Source organism: Rhinichthys klamathensis, unplaced genomic scaffold (assembly GCF_029890125.1).
Source record: "Rhinichthys klamathensis goyatoka isolate OS25496 unplaced genomic scaffold, OSU_Roscu_1.1 h1tg000269l_1, whole genome shotgun sequence".
Classification (NCBI taxonomy): Eukaryota; Metazoa; Chordata; class Actinopteri; order Cypriniformes; family Leuciscidae; genus Rhinichthys; species Rhinichthys klamathensis.
The window spans coordinates 560,037-574,613 of NW_026606789.1; the positions used below are offsets into that span (position 1 = coordinate 560,037).

General features: G+C 36.6%; 1 protein-coding gene across 4 annotated transcripts in view; it reads left to right on the top strand.

The window, feature by feature from the left end:
- The first annotated feature begins 1,609 nt into the window (after positions 1–1,609).
- Positions 1,610–14,577, top strand: part of lrp1ab (low density lipoprotein receptor-related protein 1Ab) — a 134,506-nt gene continuing 121,538 nt past the window's right edge. For all 4 annotated transcript variants that reach the window (XM_056268007.1, XM_056268008.1, XM_056268009.1 and 1 more), the window contains exon 1: positions 1,610–2,165. In XM_056268007.1, the coding sequence (XP_056123982.1) occupies positions 2,069–2,165 (97 nt within the window). In that variant the 5' untranslated portion in view covers positions 1,610–2,068. The remainder of the gene's footprint in view (positions 2,166–14,577) is intronic.

Genomic DNA, 14,577 nt, shown 5'->3' on the forward strand with positions numbered 1-14,577 from the left:
TTTATTTCCTAATAAAACATTTCAGATTATAATACATCGTCACATGCTGAACTTATACAGTATCTAAATATGATACAATTTAAAAGTAAATACACATTTTTCTTAAGGGTGGCATCTTCCCCATCCTACCCTACTGATTTTCTTGTTTTTGTTTAGCAGTAGCAGTTTTTTTAAAAGTATTATTATATACTGGTCTGTTATTATTATATGCTAGTCTATTATTGAAAAAGGAACCCTAAACCACATCCTAACCCTATTACAAAGTAAATGTTTTTAATCAATATTAATATAATTACACTGTAACAAGGGCACCTTAAAATAAAGTCTAAACTAATTAAATTAAATTTTTTCAGTTTTCATTTTAATTTTGGTTCTATTTTTAGTAATTTTGCTATATGCTTTTGTAATTTATTGTTTTTATTTTATTTTAATTTAATTTATACCTATTATAGTTTTAGTTTAGTATACCTCAACTTATTTTAAGTTAGCTGCAGTTGCAACATTTCTCCCAATATAATTAGAAAAACTGTTTTTTTGGCAACTACCAACTCCACTCATGCAATGCAATAGTTTATATTGACCACTAGATGGACCCATGTCATCTGTGTAAGAAAAGAGACAAAAGAACCCGAAGATGAACAAAGAAATAGAGAAAAAGAAACAGCGAAACTTAATTACATAGATACTCTATGTCAATTAAATTTAAGTCTTAACATGATCAATATTGTACAGTTACAACCTGAGCTGTTTGTCTGGGCTGTATGAAATAAAAGTTCATGACTCCTTTTCCTGCTGTTTAGTGAGGTGTATTTTCCAAGCTTCAGATAATTCTAGAAATTATGTGTTTCAGTTCCTTGGACTGTGACATTAAACTTCCTCCTGGATAAAAGACATGTGAATTTAAACAAGAAGACGCAAAAAAGACCCACAAAAGGAAACTCCCTCCCCCTCTTGTCATGTATCAGCATTAAAAAAAAAAAAACCTACCCACACACACACACACACACACACACACACACAAAAAAACAGGTGCATTAAAATCTAGGCTATAGACTATAAATCAAATTACAAAAAAGGCACATTTTAGCCACCTAAACGTACTTCAAATGTGTCAATAACTAACTAACAACAACAATAATTTTGGTTTTAGTATTGTTTATTGTCATTTTTATTACTATTTATATAAGTAACCAAGTAGGTTTTACTCTTTGTTGTGTTCTTCATCCATCATATCATTCATCCATCATGTTTATCATTGATGCTGAAGAAAAACATACAATACAAACTGAAGTAATGATGTATTACCACATGTGAATTTTAAAACTTCATTATTTAATTGCAACAAGTATTCAGCCAAAAACAAATTTTCTTATAACCTATTCAATTAATAGGCATACAAATGAATTACTATGAGCCATGAAGTAAGAGCCAAGATGGCTGCGTGGCGGGATCAGTTTCCACCGAATGAGGGGGAAAACAAATGGTTATCCGTAAGCTGAGCCGCGCATGCGCAGGAGCCCAGTGCCGCGTAGGGCTTTGAGTTTTTTGGAGTCCTGTCGAGGTGGGTGACGTCATGCAGCAGTCCAGTAGAGGCTCCACTTTTCCCCCCTCACTTAAATTGTAACCACCAGCATCAGAAGCGGTGGGACACAGAAGAGAGGAGCCTTTTTTATTTTATTTTTGCAGCGAGGACCGCTAACTGACGATCTTGTATTTTTATTATCCTGATTTCGCAAAAGGAATAATTTCATCAAAGAGAAGACCGCTTTGATTTTAAGGCATTTTTTAAAAAGGCACCATAAACCTCTGTTTGCATGCTGTTAATCAGTAAGCAACATACATGACCGTGCCATTGTACAACACCTCGCCTTTTTAGGCTGGAAAAGCCTTTATATATAGCCTATATATATATATATACATTTTAATGATACATTCTCTACCGTGCATATTGTCTGCTCAGCTAAATTTTCTAGCGTGTCGTAGGGCGCAAGAAACAACAGACCGCGGCGGTTTGGATGAGGTGTTCGAATCCAGCTTTACGTGAACAATTGTGATATTTTCATAGGCAATGCCATCTTACAATGCAAACATGCTAGCTGTTGGATTGCTCTACCTGGGAGTAGTTTTTGCAATAGAGGTTGTAGATCCCACCAGAGCCATTGAAGGTGAGTAACCACGATTAAACGTGTTGTTTTGTCCATTCATGCATGCATCTGGAAGACAGTCTGTAAAGTTTTCAGACATGGCCTGGTAATAGTGACCAAGCTCCAGTAAGTGCAGGCTGCTGCTTTCGACTCCCACTATGTGGGCAGCAATATGTGATTATTTCAGGTTTGGGAATTGATTTTGAATAAATAAATAGCTTGCTGTGTAGAGTATTTGCACAGTTTTGTTATCACCTGTGCTGTGATTGCTACATATGTCCTTGTATCCTCACCCAGACTCGTGGTATTTCATTATGAAACATTCGCATTATCAGCATTTGTGCACAGAAGCTACAAATCGCCCGGTTTTTAACGCGTTTGTGCCATAGACTGTAAAAAAGGTTTGTGCCATTGGGGACATATTGGAGATGTGGGAGTTGTTATATTGCAATAGCTTCAATAGGCCTGTGCTTCGCTGTAGTCGTTTATGAATTCAAACGCCTGTCAAATGTTATTCTCGTGCTTGCATGAATTGTTACAGTATGAGTGAAAGCGGAGCTCGCCACAGGTCTATTTGCATGCAGTGGACAGGCTCCATATTCCCGCATTCTTAGCGGTCTATTCAAGTGCACGGATAGGCACTAGTGCTTCGTTATCGCCAACAAAAGAGTCTTGTCTATTCTTTAGCGTTTGTTTTGCGTGACGTAAACACCATAATCTGAGACAGATATACCATTTAGGACTAATTGCTCTCCACAATCAGGAATCCAAAATCAGTTCATGTCTTTGCACTCCAATATTTAGGCTAGCCCAAGTTTGTACAATTTATTTAGAAGTGATTTGAATCCGAGTATGCACTTAACTAGTTTTGCTTCAGGACCCAGATTTTGACAGTGCCACTTTTGCTTATTATACAAAATGAAACAAACATATTCTTAGTGTCATGAATAAAAATGTATTTTTGATGATTTTTGTTATTATTAAAGAATAAATGGTACAAACCATGTTTATGCTGCAAATGAACCTGTATTTAATGTTTTTCCATTTAATATTTCTTAGTAATTTTTTTTGAATAGATTTTTTTTCCAAGAATTAAAGCATGCCACAAAACAAATCTGTGTGGGCTTATGGACATTTCAAATGTTTTGCACCATAAAACATGATTGGACGCTGATTTTGATATCAACCACAAAAGATTCGGGAAGCATTTTTCTTCCCTTTTTAATGTTGACAAGCCTATTGACTGCACTTTTATTTGGTTAATTCCATTTTAATATTTGCATTTAGCATTCTGTTTGTTCCAAGGCAGTTTGAGGTATTTAAGTTGGCTAAATATTTTAAAATACCAAAGAGCTTGGCCTAGTTATTCCTTTTTATAGCTTTTGTTTTATAGTTTGTGATGTTAACAATAACGACCCACATAAATGCGGTGCCTACAAAGCACACCGGATGCCTTTTGAATAAATACTCCAGATAGTTTTCTGTGACATCTGTATAAATTATGCAACAGTCCTTTTTAGTAGGGCTCAGAAAAATGGCCTACAAATGGCCCACATTTTGAATTATGCAGATCTAAACGCAATGCTCATGCCAGAGAAATAAGTGCATATGTAGGCCTGATCAGAAGTAATTTACTAGGTAGTGCATCGCATCTTAACTGCAATTTTTTTTATTTGTCTTAAAGGGATAGTTCACCCCAAAATTTAAATTCTATCATTTTATATTAATTCTCATGTCATTCCAAGCCTATTTGACTTTATTATCTCTGTGGATTATTCTCATTAAATATTTACAAAATGAAAGCCAGTGATGTTCAGTATTGTTTTTGGGGCGCATTGATTTTATTGTATAGACAAAAAATGAAACCGCCTGGAACACAAAAGAACATATTTAGTTATTTTGATTATCCCTTCAAATCATTAAATTAATCTTTAATCTTCAGTTACTTAAGGAAACATCTGTGTAATTTATATGACTGTTGAATCAATGAGATATGAACAATTGTGTCGCAAGTCATGTGATGTAGTCGTTCAACTTGTTTGCTCTGCACATTTGAGCCACGTGCAGCCACCTCAGACAGCCTGTCAGATGATTTTGACTGTCGGAGATGAGTCGCCTCTGCTGATCTCTGATAATAGGTTTAGTTGCGAGTTGCGACCACAAAAAATGAACCTCAGGAGACCTCAGATGAACTGTTATCTTGTCTAGACAGGATTTGGTGCCTGAGGGATGTGGGTATTTTTATTATACTGGAACGTAAAGATTACTGTCATAAACAAATATTATATTTTTGAACACTCCTCATTCATAAAACTAATGAGATGAGATTTTCTTGGCATGGAATGAGAGTAATATGTTGGTTTTATGCTATGTGAATGACCTGGGAGTTTGTCTGCTCTGTGAAAAATGTGGAGGAAGTGGTCTGGCGGACAGAGGCAGGGTGGAGGTTCTTGTGTTGTATTATCTTGCTCCACCTCCAACCTCTCTGGAACATCTGGATAGAGCAGAGCCATTATTCTAGACCACCTCATAACTAACTTTAGGGGAGGAATAGGAAAGCACTGCAGACCATTAGTGACTAGCCTTGGCGTGCAGGTTTGGGAGTATGTATCTGCAGAGGCATTGCCTCACTGTTAGATCACATTTTGGTATGTAGCCTAATGCTAAGCAAGCACTGATTTAATGTACATGTTAGCATTTGGCTTCATGGAATGGTGAGTGGGCCCGAGCTGGAATCAGTCTACTCTACTGTCATTGTCTAATGACTACAGCAGGAACTCGTGGCTTTGTGTGGATCACTGTTGGAACAGGAGAACTGATGCTTTTTCAGTGTTGGAGTAGACCAGTTTTTCTGCTTTAGAACTAGGGGTGGGCGATATGACCAAAATCTTATATCAAGATATGAGTATTTTATTTCACGAAAACGATATATATCACAATATTAGCCTAAGTAATACAAATCTAAAGCTTACTGAAAACAAGTAAACGGTGATAAAGAAGGCGAAACTAATTACAAGCATATAGGAAAACAAACTACAATAGAACAAAGACTAAAATGAAATAGACTTACCTGAAAAACTTTGAACTTCAAACACTAGAAATAAGAAATACTACATACGTTGTATAAATTAATCAAATGTATATAAAAACACTGCATAGTCTTCACTGAGTAAATTATACATTTATTTTTGTTACTTACAACAGTGATTCAGTTAAGAGCAGTGAGAGATTTTCTCTTTTTTGTTGTTTGATTACCATTAATAAATTTGGATGCTGTCACTTTAAGAGCGACTGCATGAATCCAATATACTCGTGTGTTTTCTTTCTCAACAGTTTACGTTCACTTACAACATAAATGACTGTGTTGACTTGCAAAGACATGGTTACTTTAACACATAGGTATATGTTTTTAACCGTTCAAGCCCAATTAGTTAGCAAAAAGCACTCGGTTCAGTTCTACAGTATACTTAAGTGTTTAAAAACTATAAGCTTTCGTGACTGCGTAGCACAGCAACATCACATGAGCGTAACCGTCAATTTTGTTTTTGTTGGTATTGGCATATTTTTCATTTATAGTTATTAATTTAATTTTCATTTTTAAATTTAATTTTATTAAGTTTGTTTATCTAATACTTTTTATTTTATTTAAGCTTTATTTTAATTAACAACAACTATTTGTAATAGTTTTAGTTGAGAATAACAATACTGGTTTTAGGGCTGCCAAAGTTAATGAGCAAACTGGTATCATTTAAAAACGTTTAACGCTGTTAAAATTTCTCAGCACTGTCTTAGTGTTATTAGTTGGTTTTTAAAAACATGTTAGTTTAGTTTGTTTTTTCTGATTATGTTATGTTTTATTTTTACTTAAATGTTTTCATTTATTTTTCTTTAACAATATTAACACTGATCGTAACCAACCAACCTTTGTTGTCCTCTGCTTGATCAGTGCATTATCTTATGTACACACCTGTCTTTGTGGCTCAGATACTCCGGAGGTTTCTACAATCCTCTTATAGTCTGAGATAAATCCATGAATCCTCCCACATTCATACATTAATACATCTACTCATACATTCAGTTTTCATTCAACCATTCGTTTCTCCCACACCATCTCTGCCCCATTTGATGAATGAATAGAGCTACATTATAAACCTCTTGGAAACATTCTCATTCAGGCTTGGATTTCTTTTTTTGCTGTTAGTTGAAGAGCACTGCAACAGCAAAGTCTGTTACGTAACCTTTATTTGAAGTGAACACTGCACAGCAGATTTTCAAATGTGACCACTTACTTCCAGAATATTCCAGGTTCTCTGCATATGTGACATACTGTCAGTGCTGTTTGATGTGTGCTGGTTTTTGAGGTCGCAAAATGGCGAATTCTTATAGCTCGTGAATATTATTTAGGTTATGCACAAATGTTTTAACATTATATTTTATTGTTTCTATAATTAGTGTATATTGTGTATAGATCCAGAGATCAGGTTTGTAGTAGGATATTTGCTCATTTCCAGGTCATAACTGCCTTATTTTTGTCTTTTTCATGTTTTTTTAAAATCATTTTGCCCGTGTTAATGCCAACTGCATACATTTTGGCAGAAGTGTGTATTTTTATTGGAATAAATCTGTTCATATAAATCTATTATCTAATCTTCTATATAAATCTATTTTACACTAGGAATGCAAAATAGTTACACTTAGGAGCTTAAGGACAAAAATGTCCCCATTAAAAGTTAAAACTGCAATTTTTAATCCAAGGGCAATTTAATTATAAAATTCAGTCTTTGTAATAGGCTTTCATTCTTTTGGCAAAGCTTCAAAATAAAAATGTATTTATATATTTTTTTACCAGATGGTACAGTTTTCTCAGGTTTGGCCTATAAAGCAAATACTTACTTTTTTCCTATTTTCTGCTGTATTATAGAGCCAATTGCATAAATTATGCAGTTATAATTTTGGGGGTGTGTTGGTATGGATGTCAGAGTGTGGTTTGTATGCGTGTACTAGGGGTGTAACGGTTCGAATTACTCACACTTTGTTTTTTTGTCCCGTTTTAGAGTCACGGTTTTGGTACGGTTCGGTATGCGCTATGTTCAGGGAAAAAAGGACTACTGTCAAATAAAAATAAAGAAAATAAGGACAAATAATCAAAACTACAAGCAACAGCACAAATGAATACAGTAGAGCAAAGGCACAAATAAAATAAACAGTGCTTTTCAAGTGTTTCAGGTATCTAACAGTAATTTTCAGGTACAGAAAAATGTAATAAAGTAATCAAATGTAAAACAACACTGCATATAATAATCGTATACATTTTTAAAAGATGAATCATTATTAAAGTTACAAAAGCTATTCAGTCAAAAGTGAGTGATTTCCTTGTCTTTTGTTGTTTGATTTAACCTTAAAGATGCCCTAGAATGTTTTTTTTTATTATTTTATAATGTTTCCTGGGTTACCCTTATAATGTTAGTATGTTTTTTAGATAAAAAATAATCATAATTTAGAAATAAATGGCATTTTTCCTAGCCTGCTTTTAGCCTCTGATTTGAACACTCTGTTTGAAGGGGCGTGTCTGCTGTGGGATTCAGTGTAACCGCGGCCACTGCTGTGATTGGCTGACATGCTTGCATATGAAATATAGGGGTGTCACGATTCTCCAAATCCTCGATTCGATTAAATATTCGATTCTAAGGTCACGGTTCGATTCGATTCTCGATTTTTACATTTATTTTTTTAAAGCCGAAACAGGATGCTCTCTGTCTTACATGCGCTTCATGAGGCACACACGCAAGATCTCTCGCTCTCTCCCGTGCGCGCGCTATACGGTTTGGAGCACAGTTTTTTCTGTCTCGCATGCGCGATTGCGCGCTCTTGCTCGCTCGCTCGCTCACTCTAGATTCCGGGAGATTAACTAATTTGCGGGCATCAGGGAGCCGCTATCAATATGCGGGAGACTCCAGGAACTTCCGCGAGACTTGGGATGTCTGCAAACTGTGGCTTTTTTGAAGCGCGAACGTTGTCAACATAACTGACTGGAAATCCAAAAAACTTACACACCTGCGACTTCAATGAAAGAGGAGGGGGTTCAAGTTCTGTCGATGGGTCTCCTGCATCTGCAGTTGCCATGCTATCTTTTGAATGGCTGTAGCTAAGTTAGAGGAGGTTGACCATGGACTCGCAGCTTTTCAACATGCGTGTTTTTTTCCCGCTTGGCACGCCGACCGGACGTGACATGGGGGCGTGGCAGCATCGACGATTCCATTTTTCAATTCGATCGATTCTAATTTTTTTTTATTTCGATCGATTTCGATTTAAGATCGAAATCGTGACACCCTTAATGAAATAGCTACGCATTACATGTGAAACTCTCTCCCGAATACTTTTACTACTGCTATTATACGTTTTTACTATAACAGCTATCGAGATTAACGAATCGTGAGATGTTTTTAAAGTATTTAGATCTATTCCCATCACATAAAATGTTGCCGTGATGAGCATTGAGCAGATGACAGTGTGTTGATCGCGAGAATGAAGATCTTATCATTGCAAAGCAGTTTCTGCACTCTCTAATGCTTTCCCCAATGCAAACACGATGATGTAAATACAGTAAGAGCTTCGTTGTGCAGTAACGTGCGTCATTGATTTCATAACGAGTTTGGCAAGTGTCCAGATAAACTCACGCTGTGTGGAAAGATTGTTCTTTGATCGCTTTCTGTATTTAATTTGTTCACAATTTAAATACGATTATTTTCATCCTACTAAAAGAAACTATGTGAAGCTGATATTTTAGTCACTGGCTTGACTTACTGATGCATAAACAGTATTGAACGATTTTGAGAGAAAGATTACCTGTCTGAACTTGAACAATTACACATCAGAAAGTGTTGCTTGGTAGCTCGATCCGAGGCCAGCTCTGTATTGGCCCAAGTTGAGGAAACAGTCGGTGAAATGTTTGGAAATTTCCAGAGAAAATAAAATTAACCCATTGTTTCTTCAGAGGCTCAGATGAAGGAACTAAAAAATACTTTTGTGTTCATGTGTACATCCACACTGAGCAACTGCCATGCTTCGGCTGCGCAGTTCCGCCTGGCATTGAGGGCTGGCATTATGCAAATATTTGGAGGCGTACATATTAATGATCCCGACTATTGCGTCACAGTCGGTATTGTGTGGAGAACCGACCGTTTTTCAGGGGTGTTTTTCATAAACGTGAATTAAATGAGAACGCGAAAACAGTCCAGTTTGAGATTCACTCTATGTCATGTCCATGCACTGAACTCTTGTTATTTGACTATACCAAGGTAAATTCAATTTTGAATTATAGGTCACCTTTAAGCAGGAATATTTGTCTGCTGTCACTTTAAGAAACAATGCACAGATTCAGTACACAGATACTGATACAAATGCATTGTCTTTATGGACTGTTTACGTTCACTTAAGACATAAACTACTATGTTTGCTAGGATACTCGCCACGTCTGGCAAGTTGACATGAATTTATCCGTTCAAGTGCAAGACTTGAAAGAGGACTCAACATTTGCGCGCTGTCTGAAACGTGGTTTTACATGAGTTTTCATTTGCATTTTCCTGCGCTTGAAGCTTTAAATTGGCAAGGCTTAAATGAGTTTAGTTTAAACACAGATAGCATCGTGTACCGTGTGCTGTTCAGGTCTCACCTGCTCTAGAGCGCTATCAACACCCGGGTGATGACGGCGTAAATGACTAGTCATATTAGAGCATATGCCACTCGCGTTGAACAAAGTTAAGCTGAAGCCAGAATACGTATCAGTATCGACAGAAACTGAACTCTGTCTGTTTTATGCGTTGTTATTTTCAACAAACCATATTATGGATGAGCTTCGTCAGATTTGAGATGAATCGCGGTGCGAGTGCATACCGTGGGTGGAGAACGGTATGGTCCGATTTTTTTTTACCGTTACACCCCAAGTGTGTACTAAAAAAATTTGAGAGAAATGTTTGAGAGAAATCTTTTACTGTCCGTATAGCTTAACTTGCAATTAACCTCCCTTTAAAAACACCTCCCTTTGTTTTCAGCAGATACAATAAAATCATATGGCTTTGGAAGGTGTAGGGGTTTAGTGAATCATGAAAGAACTTTTATTTGTTGGTAACTTCAACTCGAAGCTTTTGTCTTGTTTTAACGCTCCTCATCGAGTCATCGTCACTCTCATCTGGCTGTCAGAGAACCTTCCTTTTTTCACGGCTTTGACCGAAAATCCAATTTTCAACAGTTTATTTTTGTCGGTGTACAGGAATTGTCTTTTGAAATAAAAAAAGCACAATGTAATAGCATTAGATTGCTCAGCTGGAGTCTTACCACCCAGGGCCTGAGTTGGCTCTAATCTCCCTCTTTTAACCTCCACTCTTCCTGGGAAACACGGTAGACTCCTCTGGGACTGAGGGCTAAACCTGGATTTGCATAACCGACTAGATACCGCATGGTGAGAGGTTTGGAGCTGTAGATGAAAGGATTTTGTTGATGGTATTGAGTTAAATATGCTGTAATTGGTGTTTTCGGCTTGCGGTATTAATGTTTACCCTGTTTAACTGCTACACCCAGGAGGACATGGCTGCATGTAGCAAAACACAAGTAGGTGGGTGCTGTTGATGTGCCAGTGACAGGAAACATAAGCGCGTGGTTAGCAAGTGCTTCTGTCAACTATAGGTTCTTTTTGGTGGGATGTCATGATTCTCGCAGACATGGGATGTTGTGTGAAGTGTTTGGCTGTTTCTTTAGAGTCTGAGTATGAAGATCTGATGATGTTGAAGTTTCTAAATGTATTGCCGCCTTCCTTCCTCACATGAGGCGCAAACATGGCTGCTCAAATGTTGAGGCCAAATGTCATGTTTTCTAAACATCCCACACTCACGCACTAGAACTCTAGAACTTTTACCTTTTCAATTTCTCTCATTCACTCTTTTGTACATTCTACCGTGCAAAAGTTTGGGATCTGTATGATTTTTTGTTTGTTTTTGAAAGAAGCCTCTTATGCTCACCAAGACTGTGTTTATTTGATTAATAATAGAGTAAAAGCAATAATAGTTACAATTCCAAGTCGTTTTCTTTTTTAATGTAATTTATTCCTGTGATGTAAAAGCTGTCTTTAGTGTCACATAATCATTCTGCTGATTTAGTCCTCAAGTAAAATTTCTTCTTATTATCAATGCTGAAAACAGTTGTGCTGCTTAATATTTTTGTGGAAACCATGATGCATTTAGTCAGGATTCTTTGATGAATAGAAAGTTCAAAGAACTGCATTTATTTAAAATAGAACTCATTTTTAATGAATCCTTGCTGAATATATTTCAGCCCTAATTTAATGCCCTAATTCCTTTCCAAAAAGGAATTTTGTTGTGCTGCACTTTTCTGCAAAGTGAAAGTGAATAGGAGGAATATATATATATGTATGAGTATATATATATATATATACATATATATATATATACACTCACCGGCCACTTTATTAGGTACACCTGTCCAACTGCTCGTTAACACTTAATTTCTAAGCAGCCAATCACATGGCGGCAACTCAGTGCATTTAGGCATGTAGACATGGTCAAGACAATCTCCTGCAGTTCAAACCGAGCATCAGTATGGGGAAGAAAGTTGATTTGAGTGACTTTGAACGTGGCATGATTGTTGGTGCCAGAAGGGCTGGTCTGAGTATTTCAGAAACTGCTAATCTACTGGGATTTTCACGCACAACCATCTCTAGGGTTTACAGAGAATGATCCGAAAAAGAAAAAACATCCAGTGAGCGGCAGTTCTGTGGGCGGAAATGCCTTGTTGATGCCAGAGGTCAGAGGAGAATGGCCAGACTGGTTCGAGCTGATAGAAGGGCAACAGTGACTGAAATAACCACTCGTTACAACCGAGGTATGCAGCAAAGCATTTGTGAAGCCACAACACGCACAACCTTGAGGCGGATGGGCTACAACAGCAGAAGACTCCACCGGGTACCACTCATCTCCACTACAAATAGGAAAAAGAGGCTACAATTTGCAAGAGCTCACCAAAATTGAACAGTTGAAGACTGGAAAAATGTTGCCTGGTCTGATGAGTCTCGATTTCTGTTGGGACATTCAGATGTTAGAGTCAGAATTTGGCGTAAACAGAATGAGAACATGGAACCATCATGCCTTGTTACCACTGTGCAGGCTGGTGGTGGTGGTGTAATGGTGTGGGGGATGTTTTCCTGGCACACTTTAGGCCCCTTAGTGCCAATTGGGCATCGTTTAAATGCCACGGCCTACCTGAGCATTGTTTCTGACCATGTCCATCCCTTTATGGCCACCATGTACCCATCCTCTGATGGCTACTTCCACCATGTCACAAAGCTCTAATCATTTCAAATTGGTTTCTTGAACATGATAATGAGTTCACTGTACTAAAATGGCCTCCACAGTCACCAGATCTCAACCCAATAGAGCATCTTTGGGATGTGGTGGAACGGGAGATTCGCATCATGGATGTGCAGCCGACAAATCTGCGGCAACTGTGTGATGCCATCATGTCAATATGGACCAAACTCCCTGAGGAATGCTTCCAGCACCTTGTTGAATCTATGCCACGAAGAATTGAGGCAGTTCTGAAGGCAAAAGGGGGTCCAACCCGTTACTAGCATGGGGTACCTAATAAAGTGGCCGGTGAGTGTATATATATATATAGCACCATAAAGTTATATTAAAAGTAGTACATATAACTTGTGTGCTATATATTCCAAAGCTTTTGAAGCCAATCAAATATAAAATCTTTATTCCTTTATTGTAATTTTAGGAGCACAAAAAAACAAAACAAAAAAACACCTCCCTTTGTTTTCAGCGAATACAATAAAATCATATGGCTTTGGAAGGTGTAGGGGTTTATTAAATCATGAAAGAACTTTTTTTTTGTTGGTGACTTCAACTCAATGAAGCTTGTCAAGTCTTGTCAAACGCTCCTCATCATCACTCTCATCTGGCTGTCAGAGAACTGCTCATGTATGAAAGCAATTAAAATCCAAATAATCTTTGGTGCTGTGACTAAAGTCCGTCTGCATCACACCTAGAGCCGGATGCATCTATTCATACTATTTCAAGTTACTCATCCTGGAGATGGACAGCAGTTACTAGAAATGTACAATTGGCGGTCATGAAAATGAATGGGGCCTTCATTGTGCCCTTAGCCCTGACTTGTAATCAGTCATTGTGTTGTTTATATGAAATGACTGGTATTGGGAAAAAAACAGGTGTTCTGTGGACATCAAACCTGCCCTTTAATAGTTTCATGGTTAGTTCACACCTGGGAACTTGCCTGGGCAGCTCCTACAATCTCAGTAAATCCTGTTCACTGATCCATGTGTCAGATATAAAATATTTTATTAAGGCTAGAAAGCCATTGTGATAGCTTAGTGAATACAGTGGGCATAAATGTTTAACTGAAAGGAAGACTAAGCAAATAATAGCTACTTGTTACGTTAAAAGAGAATCAGTTGATCGATATACAATGAGGAGCAGGGTGAGACCTTTCATGAATAGATTATTTGTGAGTGCAGAGAAGGGCGGCCACAATGTTACACTTTACTTTTTATTTTGGTTAAAACGTTTTGTTTTCCGATTATATTTATTGTATTTTCCATTTCAAATTGCAGGTAAAAGATTCCAAAACAAATCTCACAGAGCAAAGGAAAATATAAACCATTAATCTGTGATTTAACAAACGATAATAAGTGGGCACTTTAATTTATTACAATACTCCTTTATCAGTTTTCACTTAATTATTACTTAACTTATTTTTTGCTGACCTATTTTATTCCCTCAAAATATCATTATACTGCAGCGAGTGTTATTGTGAACTTAAACCATTAAAATCTTTTTTTTTATTGAAATAAAGAATAAATACAATAATAAATACTTTAATAATAAATACATTTAACCAAAAACTGTATAACAAAATATAAAATAATCAAATTAAAATATTAATAAATACTATAATAATATATATAGTGCAAAAAGTACAAAAAAGAAAAAAAAGAACGCTAATAATAAATTCAACCAAACACTGACAAGCATGTAATTAAAAGAAAATATTAAAATTAAAACTTAAAAAATATACAATAATCAAATTAAAACATTAATAAATACTATAAAAGTATATAATGCTAAAATAATACTGCCTGTAGCCCATGAGTTTATAATACTCATTAGTTCTCATTAGCCATTAGAAACTAGATTTTCTATAATATCAGACATCAATTTAGGTCATAATGAGGGGACATCAAAATGGACATAATCTCCCAAGCTGAACATCAACTGCCAAGCGGTTACAGGGATGACAAAGCTTACACTTCCAGTTTCAGATCACTGATACATAACTGATAACTGTTTGGCTAGTCTAGACCGGCTGTACAACCTGGTATCTGGAAACCATCTTTAAG